Here is a 17832-nt window from a genome sequence, read left to right as displayed (position 1 = left end):
GTCGACCTAAATGTTGAGATGGTCAACCTTAGAGATGGTCGTCCCCGGTTTTCAGCCATAATGGAAACCGAGGATGCCCATCTCAACAATGACCAAATCCAAGCCCTTTGGTCATGGGAGGAGCCAGCATTCGTAGTGCACTGGTCCCTCTGACACAGCAGGACACCAACCGGGCACCCTAGGGGGCACTGCAGTGGACTTCAGAAATTGCTCCCATGTGCATAGCTCCCTTACCTTGTGTGCTGAGCCCCCCAAAACCCACTCCCCACCACTGTACACCACTACCATAGCCTTTATGGGTGAAGGGGGGCACCTACATTTGGGTATAGTGGGTTTCGGGTGGGTTTTGGAGGGCTCACATTATCACCACAAGTGTAATAGGTAGGGGGGATGGGCCTCGGTCCGCCTGCCTGAAATGCACTGCACCCACCAAAACTGCTTCAGGGACCTGCATACTGCTGTCATGGAGTTGGGTATGACATTTGAGGCTGGCATAGAGGCTGGCAAAAAAATGTTTTAGTTTTTTTTTAGGGGGGGGGGGTTGGTGACCACTGGGGGAGTAAGGGGAGGTCATCCCCGATACCCTCCGGTGGTCATCTGATCAGTTCAGGCACTTTTTCACAGTTTGGTCGCAAGAAAAAATGGACCAAGTAAAGTCAGCCAAGTGCTCGTCAGGGACGCCCTTCTTTTTTCCATTATCGACTGAGGATGCCCATCTCTTAATCACGCCCCAGTCCTGCCTTCACCTCGATGCCGACACGCCCCCGTGAACTTTAGTCATCCCCGCGACAGGAAGCAGTTCAGGACGCCCAAAATCGGCTTTTGATTATGCCGATTTGGGCGACCCTGAGAGGACACCCATTTCCCGATTTGTGTCTGAAGATGGGCGCCCTTCTCTTTCGAAAATAAGCCTGATAGTGATGCCCCTTTTTCAAGATGGCGATGGCAGCCACTACTATATGCTTCATGTTTCTACTACTAGCCACCCTCTTGGATGGGGTCATGTGACGGGAGATTACATCAAAAAACCCTGAGACCACCCCCTAAAGCCTTGGCGGAATTTAGTCATGAATGCACACCTTAACCTTTTTATTTCTTACAGGAAAGAAAATTTACTTTTTTTTTCCTTTTTCTTATAATTTTTTTCTTTCAAAAGGATACCTTGTGCTTAATTTTAAAGCTGTTCCTTCACTTTTTTCCTTACAGGAAAGAAAATATGCATTTGTTTTCTTTCAAAGGGATACCTTGTGCTTACTTTTAAAACTGTTTTTACTGAATGACAGCTGTTTTAGGTTTTAAAACAAAAAGAATAGACTGATCCTCTTTCTCCTCTTTTAGCTTACATAAGAATGCAAGAGCTGGCCCCCCTCCTGTTTTCAAGAGACAGCTGTGTAAGATTGTGCCCTAAATGGCTGAAGTAAGACAGAGAAAATGCCAGGGGGTTGCTTGTGTAAGAGCCGAGCCACTTCAAGAGGAAATCTCCTTTTGTAACTCATCTCTCAAGGCAGAGTGCTGCTGCTTTGTGCCTTCCCCTCCCCTCCCCTCCCCTCTCCCTCCCTCCTAGCTAGCAACAAAAACTTACAGACAGAATCACAACTCTACCAAAAGACAGATGAATTTAAAAAGTTACAGAGAAGCCACATTTTTTTTCTTTTCAACGCTTTTATTTTAAATTAATAAAGTGGAATGGCATGCTTTTCCATAGGTATTGTTTTCCCCCTTTCTCAGCAGTTCGAAAGGAAAAAAATGTCACTTTATGCATCCCCCCAGACTCCCACCTTTCGTTCTGTCTGCAAAATCAAACTAAATACATGGAATCCTGGCTCTAAGCAGAAAAGCATTTATTTTTCATTTAAAATAAAAATATTGAAAAGAAAAAAAAAGTTGGCTTGTCTGTAACTTTTTAAGTTCATCTGTCTTATGATAGAGCTGTGATTATCCCTGTAAGTTTTGTTGCTAGCTAGGAGGGAGGGAGGAGGGGAGGCACACAGCAGCAGCGCTGTGCTTTGAGAGATGAGTTAGAAAAGGGGATTTCCTTTTGAAGTGGCTTGGCTGTTACACAAGCAACCCCCTGGAATTTTTTCTGTCTCACTTCAGCCATTTAGGGCATGATCTCACACAGTTGTCTCTTGAAAACAGGAGGTGGGCCAGCTCTTGCATTCTTATGTAAGCTAAAAGCAAAGAGGAGGAGGAGGGTCGGTCTATTCTTTTTGTTTTAAAATTTAAAACAGCTGTCATTCAGTAAAAACAGTTTTAAAAGTAAGGACAAGGTATCCTTTTAAAAGAAAACAAATGCCTATTTTCTTTCTCGTGAGAAAAAAGTGAAGACAAATTTTTAAAGTAAGCACAAGGTATCCTTTTGAAAGAAAAAAATTATAAGCAAAAGAAAACAAAAATGTCTATTTTCTTTCCTGTGAGAAAAAAAAGGTTAAGGTGCACACACAGGACTAAGTTCCACCGAGGCAGTAGGGGGCAGTTTTTTTATGTCACTTCCCATCACATGACCCCATCCAAGATGGCAACTAGTAGTAGAAACAGGAAGTGATGTGATGCATACAGTAGTGACCGCCAGCTTGAAAAGAGTGTGGCTACACTATCACTTCCTGAGCTGGCACCAAAAGGGGTGGGGCTATACAAAAGAGAGTTGTGTTTGGGACAGGACAAGGTGTGAGTTTATGGAAAAGGGGTGGGGCTTGGGCAGGGTCAAATGGCATATTTGGTGACATCATCCAAGGGGGAGGGATGGGGAGTGGGCATGGCTTGGGCATGTCCTCACTTCTGATTGGCTGAAAACCCAGACTTGTGCGTGTCACCTGTCAAAATCAATTAATTTTGATGAATGCTAGAGAAATACACTCCTCACATTGCAAAGAAGCAGTGGTTGGTGCTCAATAGTAAAGTGTACTATCACAAATTTACCAGCATAAGCATCATCATGATTAACTTTGTGTAGTAACTTGGATGCCGTTCCTGATTAATATGATAACTCCAGCCTTTTTGTCTCGAGAGGTAGATTCAAAGTAAGCACCTACCCACCAGTAGCATAATTTCAGGTGTTCTTTAGCATCCAGGTGGGTTTCCCGCAGGAGGGCAATAGTCACCTTCTTTTGATTCAATGCCTGGAGTATTTTTTGACGTTTACCTGTTGATGATATACCACCAACATTCCAGGACATTATAGTAAAAGGCATTACGTGACTGCAGATACCATAAGTTGCATAGACATGAGAACTGCTGTAAAGGAGCTATGGGGACATCCCAGCCAGTAACCTTGCCACTCTAACCAAGCCAACAGTGATTGCAGAACCACTCACCAGCCATACCAGGAACCCCTGCCTTTGCCAACTTTCTCCCACTCGTCCCCCAAAACCTCTATCTCCTCACCAAGAACCCCTGCCTTTGCCAACTTTGCTCTCCCCTCTCCCACTCATCCCCCCCAAACTCCCTCTCCTAAAGGGCACCTTTAGGCGCTTGACTTCCGTGCCCCTTCCCACTTGCCCCTCAACATTATAAAGAAGAATAACTGCAGAGCTACCCACCCTACTCTATCAAACAAGATGAACTACAAACACTCTGTCATATCAGGGCTTGGTCAAATCATCTAGAGTAGAAATCCAAACCAATAGATACTACACTTGTTGTTGGACATATAAAACCCTCATGTATTAGTGCACTGTCTCAGTACGCTGGGTCTACTAAGGTTCCAACAGGAGATCTGAGATTAAAAGCAATTCATGTGGATGGACTAAGCTTGTCTCGCTCCTATTGGTCCACCAAGACTTGAACCGCCACTACTGTATCATAAAACTATGGGGCATCATTATGGTACACATGTAATCTAGCTGGATGCGGCAAATTAAAACGCACTTGTAATTTATGAAGGCAGCCGCACAAAGGAGCAAACTGTTTGCAATAGAGCAAGACTTCAGGTGAGTAATCCTGAAAACAGAGAATATTATGTCCTTCATTCTCCAAAAGTTTTACTACCCCTGATAACAGACAAGATCTTCACTTTATGATGGTAATTAAGAAGTTTAAGGATCACAACTCGGGAGCATCCCATGGTCAGTCTTTAGGCCCCAAACGGTGTGCTCGCTCAATTCTCAGAGGACTGGCCGTTCTTTGATGTTGCAGGATTCTAGGAAACCAGGCCTCTAAGAATCCATGTAGTTCAGCTTCCAAGACTGATTCAGGTGAGCCCACTAAGCGCAAGTAGGCACCTTTCCCTGCAAACACTTGAGTTCTGATGAAGATTCCTGTGCAGATGTCTCCATGTCTCCCACTCTTTGCTGGAGGTCTTTCGGCAGAGTTGTGAAATGACTCTCCGTACCATCCAGCTTGTCAAGAATTTTTTGCAGCTGTCTCCCCATGGTGTGCTGCACGGCCAGGCATACTCCCGCTGCAATTTCAGCCGTCAACTCAGAGCCTGATGTAGGAGAGGGAGGAGTGCTTTGTTCAGCCATTTTAGAATACCCACCTTGACCCTTCTCCTTGTCTTTTTTGAGCACCTTAAATGCTATGGCACTGTTCAGCCCAAAAGGTAACAATAAATGATCAAGCACTGGTAAGGGGGGGCTGAGACTTTCAGCTCGCTGAGGCACCACCGTAGGATGACAGTGATAACTGTCTGCAGGAACCAGTTTGAAAGATGAAAAGTGAGCATTCTATAAGCAAACTCATGGGCTGAGAACCACAGGTATAGAGGACCCGAGAGCTCCACTGGTAACACGCAGAAATGAAAGTAAAAATGCAGCTAATTTGATGAGGAACTATTGTCCCCGATTACAAAGAGATCAGTGGACTTGCAGCTGGTAGTGGTTTAGGTGGTAGTGACTGGAGATTACCCCCGGAGTATGTTGCCAACAAAGATATCCAAAATGTTCAGGAGGGGAAGCTACAAGGTGGCTGGGTATAGGCACTGTGGTTTGCAATTAAGGGCAGCAACTCTCGACTGCTGAGTAAGCTCCCTCGGATGGGGTCCAGCAGATCATCAAAACTGTGATTCAACTCGGCCTGTGCACAGCAAGGGTAACACAGACACCATTCGATGCCTGGAGCGGCATTCTCCTCCACGCGTGTCCCTTGCAGGGTAACCAGCAAGATGGCTTGGCACTGCTGCTGATCGCCACACATCTTTTGGTCTCCTGCTGCCTCCGCTTTCCACCAGAGTCGCACCTGCGCTTGCTCTCTGCCACCTAAGCCAGCCGGTCCTGCTTACCACACTCCACTCACGAGTTACAGCTGTCAATAGAGCCCCAACCGTCAGCACTCTCCCAGGGAAGAGTCCAAGTCTCTGCTGGCCCCTGCAGGGGCTTCTCAGTGTTATACTGCCAAGGGGAGTCGAAGAAGCTTTCCAGGGAATCTGCTCGACCCAGAGCCCTTCAGCAGCCTTTGCTGAGTCTGTTTTCATTGGCGGGTAGCTGGTAAGTGGGCTTTAGTGAGAAAGGGCTGCTGGAGCTTAGCATGTAGCGGCCATCTTGGCCAGCAGCTCCACCAAATGTTCCATAGAAAATGCTTTTTTAAAAAAAGTAAAAACACTACTACTACTACTTATTATTTCTATAGCACTACTAGACATACGCAGTAGTTGTACTTATAAAACATGTTTATCTTGCCTGTTGGCTGTGTTGTTGTTTTTACCTCTTATTGTTGGAGAGAACCCTTAGCTATGAATTCCTACACATGTGACTAGTGATCCTGCTGGCTCTTGGAGAACCAATGTTGCTTAGCTGCAAAGATGGCAAAAAGATCTGTCACATATACCAGTCCTTCTCCACTGCTGGAGTTTTTTTTTTTAATACTTTTAGCTGATATGGAAGCCTGAGGGGGCTCTGTAAAACAGTACAATGCAGGGAAGTTTGTGCAGGAACTTGGCTTTGCAATGATTATGGGGTGGCCTTATGACATAGTGGCAGTGTTATATGCTGCTGTGTAGAAGACTCAGTCATAATTCCTGTGCCAGACTTCTGGAGGCAGTCCTTTCCCTCATGGAGCCTAGAGGGGTAGGTGTTTGGTCCTCCAAACCCCCTTGCCAGAGCCCATGGGCACGTGCTTGGTGTGATGTTCTTTGATATATTCTTATATGGCCCCTGCCAGCGGGGGAGTAAGATTCTTTTCCTTACCACTCCTTAGTGACCCTTCAGCTCCCCTATTCTTGTTAGGGCAATAAAGTTCTTCCCAAAAAAAAAAAGAAGAAGAAGAAGAAACACACTGAGAAACACCATGGGGCAAAGAGGTACACCACTGGTCAGAACAGGTGGCAGGAAGACTTGGGAGCCTCAAGTAAGGTCCTGGATAGATCCCAGGTGTGGCGAGAAAGGGTCTCATGTAGCCTGAGTCATCAGGGATTCTGGGCAGGTGTAAATGTTTGGCCTGTGGCAGCAGAGCACTTTTGCTGGCTCCTCCTGCCTCGAGTGCAGTGAGAGTTCAATTTCAACTTTCCTGGTCCTAGAAAGTCTCCTGGTGGTGGAGCATACTGAAGATGGGCCTTTCCTTGATGCTGCTATGCCAGCCATGGGTTCTGCTGTCTTTGTCAGGAACTGTGGATATCTTATCTTCTCGCCTCAGTGATGTGCTGTATGGTGGGGCTGGCATACCCAAAGTGGGCATGGAGGAGTCCCCAGGCCACCCCATACAGGTGGTGGGGTCTGGGGAACACCCAACAGGTGCACATTGGGAAGAATAATCCAAATCATAGTTACTTGATGTTAGGGACTACCTTAGGAGTCAGCACCCAAGAAAAAGTTCTAGGTGTCATCATAGACAATGCACTGAAATCTTCTGCCCAGTGTGCGACGGCGGCCAAAAAAGCAACGAGGAGGCTAGGAATTATTAGGAGAAGAATAGAGAATAAAACAAAGAATATCATAATGCCTCTGTATCGCTCCATGTGAGACTTCACTTTGAGTATCGCGTACAATTCTGGTCAACGTACCTCAAAAAAGATGTAGCGGAATTAGAAAAGGTTCAAAGAAGGGTGATCAAAATGATAAAGGGGATGGAACTCCTCTCATAGGAGGAAAGGCTAAATAAGTTAGGGCTCTTCAGCTTAGAAAAGAGATGGGGGGGGGGGGAATACAATAGAAGTCTACAAATCTGTGTGCGCTGGGCGTGGGAGCAAGCTCTGCCCATTAGAGGCCACATCAGATGCCGTGGAGATTTTCCTACAGTGCCCCATCACTCAGCACACAGCCTAAGGGGCAGGTGCGTGCTTTTGTGCACTGGCTTTGAGTACGGTAAAGTTGGAACTTACTAAGAGGCTTACTAGGGATCATATGGTTAATATTAGCCCTCTCCTCAAGTCACTCACTGTCTTCCTATCCGTTTTCTGCATACAGTTCAAACTCCTCTTATTGACCTAGAAGTGCATTCACTCTGCAGCTCCTCAGTAACTCTCCAATCTCATCTCTCCCCACATTCCTCCCCGGGAACTCCGTTCACTGGGTACACCTCTCTTATCTGCACCCTTCTCCTCCACTGCTAACTCCAGACTCCGTTCCTTTTATCTTGCTGCACCATATGCCTGGAATAGACTTCCTGAGCCGGTATGTCAAGCTCCATCTCTGGCCGTCTTCAAATCTAAGCTAAAAGCCCACCTTTTTGATGCTGCTTTTAACTCTTAACCCTTATTCGCTTGTTCAGAACCCTTATTTTATCATCCTCACTTTAATATTCCCTTATCTCTTATTTCTCCTGTTTGTCTGTCCTAATTAGATTGTAAGCTCTGTCGAGCAGGGACTGTCTCTTCATGTTCAAGTGTACAGCGCTGCGTACGTCTAGTAGCACTTTAGAAATGATAAGTATTAGTAGTAGGTTAATAATAATTTCAAATCTCTTCCCTTGGCTCATACTTTGTTTGAACATTGTTTATTATCTCTTGTCTCTGCTTTCTGTGTAAATGCCAGATCTGTGAATAACAAGATTCTTTTCCTACAGGATCTCTTGGCTGCCTCAGATCTGGGTTTTATGTTCATTTCAGAGACCTTGATTATCTGAGAAAAATAGTTCTATTCTCATCTTTGTCTAGTTGGTTCTTATATACTTTATTCAACCAGGAAAGATACAAAAGAGGGTGGCTTAGTGATAATTTAAGACATTTTTTTAATTAACCCTTGTATCTTCTGGAATATCTCCTGGTTTAGAATTTATGTTATGTTAATTTCAGGATGATCTTTGTAATGGTTCCAATGATATAAGCTCTAATGTTTTAGGCATTCTTCTTATTTATCGTCCCCCCCGGTTCTTGGATTAAATCAGAACAGGAATTGCATGACATTATTGCTTAAGCTTCATGTCAGTTCCAAGACTAATTGTTGTGGGTGATTTAAACATTTAGAAGGCATAAATGATTTTAATACTTTGGATTTTAAAGGGGTTTTTTTTACAGTCATGTGGCTTGACTTTAATGGAAGGTGGACCTACACATGAAAAGGGATATACTCTTGATTTTCTTGCTTGTAATCCATCACACTTGACTGATGCATGTGTATAGTCTTCTATCCCCTGGTCAGACCATTTTCAGTTAGAATTTTCATTGAATGTATGTTTAGACAGGCCTATTGTAAAGCAGGTTTCTAAGGTGATTTTGACCAGAGGTTGGGACCTAGATTCTCTTTCTGTTCTGGATAAAATTCTCCTGTGATATCTAAGAAAGGGAAAGCTCATAGAAACTCACCTTGGTTTAATTTAGATCTTAAGGGCGTCTTTTACCAAGGCATGCTCACGTTTTAGCGTGCGCTAAATGTTAGAGATGCCCATAGGAATGCATTAGCGTCTCTAACATTTAGCGCACCCACAAATTTTAGCACGCTCCAAAAACATGAGCGCGCCTTAGTAAAAGACCCTCTAAATTATTACAACTGTATTGTCGTAGACACGAGAGGCGATGGCGCAAACTAACAACAATGACTTGGAAATCTGCTTTTAGGCATTATAAAAGATATGTAGCAGAAGCTAGAAAAAATTATTACAGGCAAATGATAAATGATTGATGCTATCAACTGAATACTTCTTTGAGTTTAATCTTTAAAGTGAGTAAATTCTCAAGGGTTTCAGAGATTATGGTAAAGTTACATTGGCTTCCCCGTAGCTGAACGTATCATGTTTAAAGCACTTTGCTTACTATTTCAGATCATATATGGCATCTACTTACAATTATTGATAAATATGATTTCTAAAACCTTGTTTGGTCATTCTGTCAGGATTATGTGAATAGCTTATTCTTTGTCGTCCCCCTCCCCCCCCCTTTTAGCACAAATGTAATTCTTGAGAATATTAACACTATTTTTTCTGTTCTATTATTATACCTGTCTGGAATTTTCTCCCTGCAATTATCCGGTTAGAGCAGAATTACTTAAAATTCACGTAAATAGTTGAAAACATTTTTAGATATCCTTATATGTTGTTATACTTGTGTATGAAGTGCTTACTGCAATTGTGAGATTACTTTATTGTATACCGTGTTGAAGCCTTGTCTCAATGAAGTTACATGGTAATACTTTTAAAACAAATAGGAGGAAATATTTTTTCACTCAATGAATAGTTAAGCTCTGGAACTCACTGCCAGAGGATATGGTTACAGCGGTTAGCATATCTGTGTTTGGACACGTTCCTGGAGGAAAGGTCCATAGCTTGCTATTGAGATAGACGTGGGGGAAGCCATTGCTTGCCTTGGGATTGGTAGCATGGATTCTTGCTATTATTTGGGATCCTTCCAGGAATTTGTGACCTGGCTTGGCCACCGTTGGAAGCAGGATACCGGGCTAGATGGACCATTGGTCTGACCCATTATGGCTGTTCTTATGGATCCCATAGTGGAGTCCCTGGGGGCCTTAGGGCAAGAATGATTGATAGCCATTACCAAATGCTTCAAGTAGGCCTTAGCTGGTGATCAGCCCCAGGAATTTTCAGTTCCCCTGGGATCCTGTCCACGATTCTAAGCAACTGCAGTTCTGTGATTCCTCGGACCCTAAGGAAGTTCTTCTTCCACCTGAGTCCCCAGGAGAAGTTGCATGGGGGCTAGAGGAAGATGATCCCAAGAGCTGAGGAAGAGGATTCCACAGTTGTCTAGTTATTTAGACTGAAAGAGCTTATAGATTTGCTGACCACAGTTCTGTGGATCTTGTCACTGACCCAAGAGGACCCCTTAGGGACACCTTTTTGGAGGGTCTCAAGAGGCTGTTGAAGGCCTGTCCCCTTCATGTGGCTCTTGCCCATATGATCCTGATGGAATGGAGGCATCTGAGATCTTCCTGGGGCGCAAGGCTCCTGGCAGGCTTTAACCATTGCTGCGTGAGGAGCTTGACAAGTTTTCTTAGTCCAAATGTGGATGCCCTGGTCACAACAGTGACCAAGAGATGACCATCCCTGGTTGAAGGGAGATCTGCTGTAAAGGATGCTCATGACAGGAAGGTGGACCAGCTCCTAAAACAGGTCTTTGCCTCTTTGGCAGTCTGATCCAGGTCTCTATCTGCAGGACTACATGGCTTTTGCCCTCTTGCATTGGGCTAAACTGTTGCCAAAATTCCTGGATTCGGGCATATCTCAGTGTACCTCCACCATATGCTGTAAGTAGGACTGGATGAATTCAACCATTAGACATAGATCATGGAGTATACCTGAATAGCAAACCCATTGGTCTGGGTGGTCTAGCAGGAATCAAGGAAAGGAAATTAGCAGGTATAATAAACTTCAACTTAAATGCTATTATTTGTAGTAATCCAAATAACTATTGCTAGTAAATCCAGTTAGCTAAATGTTATTTGGTTATTATTTGATTGTAATTTATTGAGCACTTATGTATGCTGTTTTTAAATCTGGCACGCATGACGTGGCAGTTAATGTGTGTCCTTCTCTCCCCATTAGGTCTTAGAGCAGACTGGGCTGCCTCAATAGCAGGAAGTTCTATTATCAGCAAAATGTTGTTGCAAATATTGATCCCTTTGGTGCTACACCTTCAATCGATCCAGATCCAGATGCACTGTAAGAGGACTTTTTCACATTTTCTAAATGCAATTCAGTTTTCTTTTTACAACTCCCATAAGGCATTAATTGCTTGAATTAAAAGAAGGCCAAAACTATGTAATTTCCACATGCTTGTAACAACGGAAATGATTTAGATAACCTATGCTGCTGTCTTTAAAATAGTAATATTGTACCTTCAAACTTTTGTCTTCAATCAGAGAAGGCTATTCGGAAAAATGTGTTCATGAACTAACTACTTTGGAAGTTGGATAGATGCAAAGATTTCTTTGGAGTTCACCAATACGTGAGGAGCATCCTGAGAATGCAGGTATAAACCTCATATTCAGGACAGTACTGAGCAGTTTTATAGTTTATTTTATTAGATTCTTGATCTACTGCTTTTCTGTGGAACAATCAAAGCAGTTTCATAGTATATCACGTACTTTCTCTTGTCCCTAGGTGAGCTACATCTAAATTTTGTACTTGGGGCAATGGAGAATTAAGGGCTCTTTCACAAAGTGGCACTACCGATTAGTGTGCGTTGAATGTGAAGAAGCTCATGGAATTGAATAGGCGTCTTCATATTCAGTGCACGCTAACCAGTAAGCTGCCTTGTAAAGGAGCCTTAACTGACTTGCCAATGTTCCAAGGTAGCCACAATGAAATCAACCCAGTTCCCAGGTCTCAGCCCACTGCATTAACCGTTAGGCTACTCTTCTACTCTACTATTGGGCTAATTTTCAAAAAGAAAAAAAACGTTTAAAAGTGGCTAAGTAGCATTTGGATGTTTTTCTCACAAAAACGTCCAAATCAGTATTTTCGAAACCTATTGATAGGTATTGTTTTCTATGAAGTCACGTTAGAAAATGCCTATTCAGATTACAAAGAGGCGTATCTGGGGTGTTTCAAAGGGGGATTAGGGTGTGCCTAACCTTGGGCGTTTTACGAGCCATAATGGAAACAAACAAAACGTCAAGCACGTGTTTGGTCTAGACCCTGTTTTCAGAATGAATAAGCACAAAAGGTGCCCTTACGTGACCAGTGTGACCACTGGTTGGAATCAGGGGTGACCCCCCCCCCCCATACCCCACCAGTGGTCACTGATCCCCTCTCACCACACCAAAAAGTGTAATAAAAATATGACTTACCAGCCTCTATGACAGCTGCAGATATTAAAGTCAGGTCTATTAGAGCAGCAATCAAGTCCCCTGGATATATGTATCTCCCATCTGCCTGTCACACATGTGGTGGAAACTGAGACCCCCTCCATGGTCACTAAAACCCTACTGTACCCACATAATAGGTACCCCCTTAACCCATAAGGGCTATTGTAGTGGTGTACAGTGTGGGGTAGTGGGTTTTGGAGTGGCTCAGGGGACAAGATAAGGGAGCCAAGGTGAGACTGTGTACCTGGAAGCTTTTCATGACGTGCACAATCAGTGCCCTCTAGGGTGCCCCATTGTTCTCCTGGGGATGTTGGGGGACATCTACTAAAAATGCTGGCTCCTCCTACATCCCAATGTCATGAATCTGTACATTTTGCACTTATTTGGGGTTTTTGTTTTTTTGTTTTTTAATGGACCAAAAAAAAAGTCCAAACCACAAAACCTTTTTTGAAACAGTATGTTAAGATAGACATTTTTCTTTTTTGAAAATGATCATCTTTCCTATTTGGATTTTGGACATTTTGTGCAAAAAGTCCAAAATCAGACTTAGATGTCATATCGAAAATGCTCCTCTACATCAGTTCCTTAAAGGCTTCTTTGCAGTATTTTCTGTCTTTTGGTTCAGCAGATTATGGGAATAGTTTTACGTGTATTCATTTAACTATATGGACGTAGCTGAAAGTATATGTGTACTTTTGCTTTGAAAAGTATCCCAGGAAACTGTGCATACATTCTTACACCTGCTATTTGGTGCTCTTAGGCCCCCGATATTCCAATACAGCTGAGGTCCGAAGTTGGGCTTCTCAATTTGCACACTGTTTTCACCCAATTTAGGTGCCCAAGTCTTCAGCAGAAAATTCAACTTAATTTAAGAGTTTAAAAGTTATGCCAATAAATTTAGGACTATCAATCATTTGCCAAGATTTATGATCCCAGTGCTGAAAATCAGTGGTACGCTCCGAAGTTTATTCCCCTCTCCCCCAAATCCACCCTGCTGCCATTCACTTTTTATGCTCCCTAAATTTAGGAATTTGGTGAAATTTTGGGTATAAATTTAGACACTTGGCCCTAGTAAATTTTCAAGGAGGTCAATTTATGACCATAACTCTCAAAGTACTCCTTTTACAAAGCGATGCTACCAACTAGCATGCACTGAATGCGAAGAAGCCCGTGGGAATTGAATGAGCTTCTTTGCATTCTGCACACTGCTAATTGGTAGCACCACTTTGTAAAAGGAGCCCAAATTTAGGATCATAACTCTATTAAGAGGAGTGGCCTAGTGGTTAGAGCACTAGTCTTGCAATCCAGAGGTGGCCAGTTCAAATCCCACTGCTGCTCTTGTGATCTTGGGCAAGTTACTTAACCCTCCATTGCCTCAGGTACAAACTTAGATTGTGAGCCCTCCTGGGACAGAGAAATATCCAGTGTATCTGAATGTAACTCACCTTGAGCTACTACTGAAAAAGGTGTGAGTAAATATTAAGGGTCCCTTTTACTAAAACTTAGTTTGCTAACAGCCATTAGGGTGCGCTTAATGCCACACATCCATTTTATACCTATGAGCCACGTGATACATAGCGCATGCTAATGTCCATTACAGCATACTAGTTTTAGTAAAAGGGCCCCTAAAATATCAATCCTATAACTTTTCTGAGATAAAATATATTCATACTTCTGAAAATTTTAAAGTATGCATGCAAGTGAAGAATTCTGCCCCAGCCGCACCCTTAAGAATGCTGCCTCAAACACTAATGCAGACATACAGCCCCATTTTAGACATGTGCAGCAGCCTGAGACCCAGGGGAACCTGGTTCAATTCCCACTGTAGCTCCTTGTGACTCTGGGCAAATCACTTAACCTTCCATTACCCCAGGTACAAAATAAGTACAATACCTATATATGTAAACTGCTTTGATTGTAATCACTGAAAGGTGGTATATCAAATACCATCCCCTTTTCCTTTAACATAGGAATTGAGTTGTACAGGTCAGTGCATCTCAAGTTTCATCAGTATTTTGAACAGAATCTGCTGACATAGAGCTTGTTCTAAAATAGAGGAGAAATGATCATTTATGTGCTAGGAGCATGCAGCGTAAACATCCATTTTAGAAAAATATTGACACGTTAAAAGCCACCACATAACCGGTTATGGAGAAGTAGCCTAATGGTTAGTGCAGTGGCCTGACAACCTGGGGAACTAGATTTGATTCCCTTGTGACCCTGGGCAAGTCACTTAACCCTCCATTGCCCCAGGTCCCACTAGGGGCAGAGAAAGTACCTTCATATAATGTGTACAGCTCTGCATTTGTCTAGTAGCGCTGTAGAAATGATTATTACTACTACTTCTGGTTATGTTCTGCAGTGGCAAAATAACCAGCTATCTTTGCAGCCTTAGAATCATAGCTGGTTATTATCCCTTATTTCTCCAGTGGAGTGCCGCTCAATAGCAGCTGTTTACCAAATCATAAACATGCATGGTAACAGGTTTTACTCCCGATGTCGATCTTTTAAGACAGTGAAGATGTTTATTCCTCTTCTGAAATGGAGGATAAACATCTAAGAACTGGAGGACAAACATCTAAAAACTTGCTATGTTCTTTTCCCGCCCAAGACATGCTCAGACCACACCATTTGCACTTACTTGAGTTTGATATGTGCATATCCTGGCTTTATAAAATGGGGACTTAGTTATTTGTGCCATATAAACATAAATGTCTAAGTGCCAGTTTATGCCCATATCAAACTTGAACAAGGCTTGTAAAATGAGGACCATAGGCTATATGGGGGCATTTCTATAACATTTTTACACCCACTATGCACGTAAATATGTAGAGTTTATTTATTTATTTATTTATTTATTTGTTACATTTGTATCCCACATTTTCCCAACTATTTGTAGGCTCAATGTGGCTTACATAGCACCAGAGAGGCATTTGCAGACTCCGGTGAGAACAAATACAAAGTGATGTTGTGGTAAGATAAAATTCATGTGGCATGGCCACATTGGGGAAACGTACATCTGAAGAGTTGAGCTTTGTCCATTACGTACTTTAGTTGTGTTGTGTTGCAGGGATCAGGCATTTACGTTGGATCGGTAGGGTATGCCTTTTTGAGCAGGTTAGTTTTTAGTGATTTCCGGAAGTTTAGGTGGTCGTAAGTCATTTTCAAGGCTTTTGGTAGTGCGTTCCACAGTTGTGTGCTTATGTAGGAAATAGCATATACAAATGTTTGTGTGCACGTATGCACAAATATCTATCTAAACACTATTTTGCTAATATACACTTACATAGTGCATGTTTAAAAGGGGGCCATACACATGGACGAGACTTCCACTAACACACATAACTTACAGGATATTGTAAGTTATACATGTATCCAGTGACTTAGCCAGGAATATTTTACAGGGGGTGTATCTCCCCACTCACTCCACTTGCCATCCCCCCCACCCCAGCCTCCCACGCTGCACAATCATGTATACACTTAGGTGCAAACACACAGAGATACATGCAGTGGCATATTTATTCTAGGTTCATGTGTTGCGTTTGCACCCCCTGTCAGACCTGGCCCCGGTCCACTATCAACTGGACACCTACCCCAGCTACCTAATACAATCTGCCCCCCACTGCTTCATAACAGATCTCACATCCCACTTAAACTCAATGCTTCAACAGGGTATCTTCCCTAATGAAAAAGGCAACATCCTGCTCACCCCAATACCAAAAGACACCAAGAAAAAAACAAACGACATTACAAACTACCGCCCAGTAGCATCTATTTATTTATTTTTGTTACATTTGTACCCCGCGCTTTCCCACTCATGGCAGGCTCAATGCAGCGGGCAATGGAGGGTTAAGTGACTTGCCCAGAGTCACAAGGAGCTGCCTGTGCCGGGAATCGAACTCAGTTCCCCAGGACCACCACCCTAACCACTAGGCCACTCCTCCACTATCCCATTAGTAGTCAAACTAATGGAAGGACTGGTGACCAAACAACTTAATGACGACATAAACAGATTCAATATACTACATGAGTCACAATCAGGATTCCGACCCCTACACAGCACCAAAACAATACTACTTACTCTCCTAACCAAATTCAAGCAGGAAATTGCTATAGGCAAGAGCATTCTCCTCCTCCAATTTGACATGTCAAGTGCGTTCGACATGGTTAACCATAACATACTGCTAAGACTCCTAGAATACTTGAATCGGCGGTAGCACTCTTAATTGGATCAAGGGTTTGCTAACCACAAGAACATATCAAGTGAAATAAAAAACAAACACATGGTTACCGTGGAAACCAGACTGCGGAGTACCACAAGGATCACCACTATCACCGATCCTTTTCAACCTCATGATGATTCCACTAGCCAAGACCCTATCCACCCGCCTTAACCCATTTATCTACGCTGACGACGTTACATTTTACATCCCCTTCAAACATGATCTGGCAGAAATTACCAACGAAATCAAGCTCAGCTTAAACATCATGAACTCATGGGCAAGTGCATTCCAATTAAAACTCAATACAGAAAAAAACATACTGTCTCAATACATGCAAACCCACAAACATAAATACCCCAGGATACACCCTCCCTATCTCAGACAGCCTGAAAATTCTCGGAGTAACAATAGACCGTAACCTCTCACTAGAGTCCCAAGTGAAATCCACCATAAAGAAAATGTTTTTCTCAATGTGGAAACAAACGCGTGAAACCATTCTTCCCGAGGGAAATATTTTGTAACCTGATACAGTCAATGGTACTACGCCACGCAGACTACTGTAATGGAATCTATGCAGGATGCAAGGATCAAATTATAAAGAAACTTAAGACCGCCCAAAACACAGCAGCCAGGCTTATATTTGATAAAAACGTGTTTTGACAGCACCAAGCCATTCCAAGAAAAACTGCACTGGCTACCAATCAAAGAATGTATCACTTTCAAAATCTGCACAACTGTTCATAAAATTATTTACGGCGAGGCACCAGGATACATGACAGACCTCATCGACCTGCCATCCAGAAACACCACAAAATCAGCACGATCATACCTAAACCTCCATTATCCAAACAGCAAAGGACTCAAATACAAATCCACCTATGCATCCAGCTTTTCCTACTTAAGTGCACAACTATGGAACGACTACCAAAAGCAGTAAAAACTACGCTCGACCACCTAAATTTCTGGAAAGCACTAAAGACAGACCTGTTCAGAAGAGCATACCCCACCGACCCAACATAAAAATACTTGGATACCTGCGACACAACGTAACAAAAGACCGTAAATGTGGGATACATATGCAACAAATAAATAAGTACCCTAAAATCCTCTCTGCTGCAGTCTTTGCCCGGGCAGAAGCAGCAGGACTCAGACTGCCTGTGGCCTGAACTGGGACTTCTTCCCTGAACTGTCTCACCCTTCACAAAACAGGAAGTTGAATCAGAAGGGGCAGGACGGTTCAGGGAGGAAGTCCCGGTGCAGGCCTCAGGCAGCCTATGAGAGCAGATTTTGGGGGGACAGGTCTGACATGGGGTGCGTACGCAACACACACACCTAGTATAAATATGCCACTGCATGTATCTCTGATGTGTTTGCACCTAAGTGCACACGTGTGTATACCCAGATAGTCTAGTATTCTGTAAAGGAAAGTAGGTACCTACATTCCTTTATAGAATAGGTACCTACAGGGCACTGTGTTATAG

General features: G+C 43.2%; 1 protein-coding gene across 1 annotated transcript in view; it reads left to right on the top strand.

Annotated features, from left to right (window-relative positions):
• Positions 1-17832, top strand: part of DGKH (diacylglycerol kinase eta) — a 676008-nt gene that overhangs the window by 547964 nt on the left and 110212 nt on the right. Inside the window, 5 exon segments of the mRNA XM_030202410.1 lie at positions 10864-10920; positions 10923-10980; positions 11181-11208; positions 11211-11263; positions 11265-11290. Coding sequence (XP_030058270.1) covers positions 10864-10920; positions 10923-10980; positions 11181-11208; positions 11211-11263; positions 11265-11290 — 222 coding nt within the window.

Source organism: Microcaecilia unicolor, chromosome 4 (assembly GCF_901765095.1).
Source record: "Microcaecilia unicolor chromosome 4, aMicUni1.1, whole genome shotgun sequence".
Taxonomy (NCBI): domain Eukaryota; kingdom Metazoa; phylum Chordata; class Amphibia; order Gymnophiona; family Siphonopidae; genus Microcaecilia; species Microcaecilia unicolor.
This window is presented reverse-complemented; position numbering and strand designations above follow the sequence as displayed.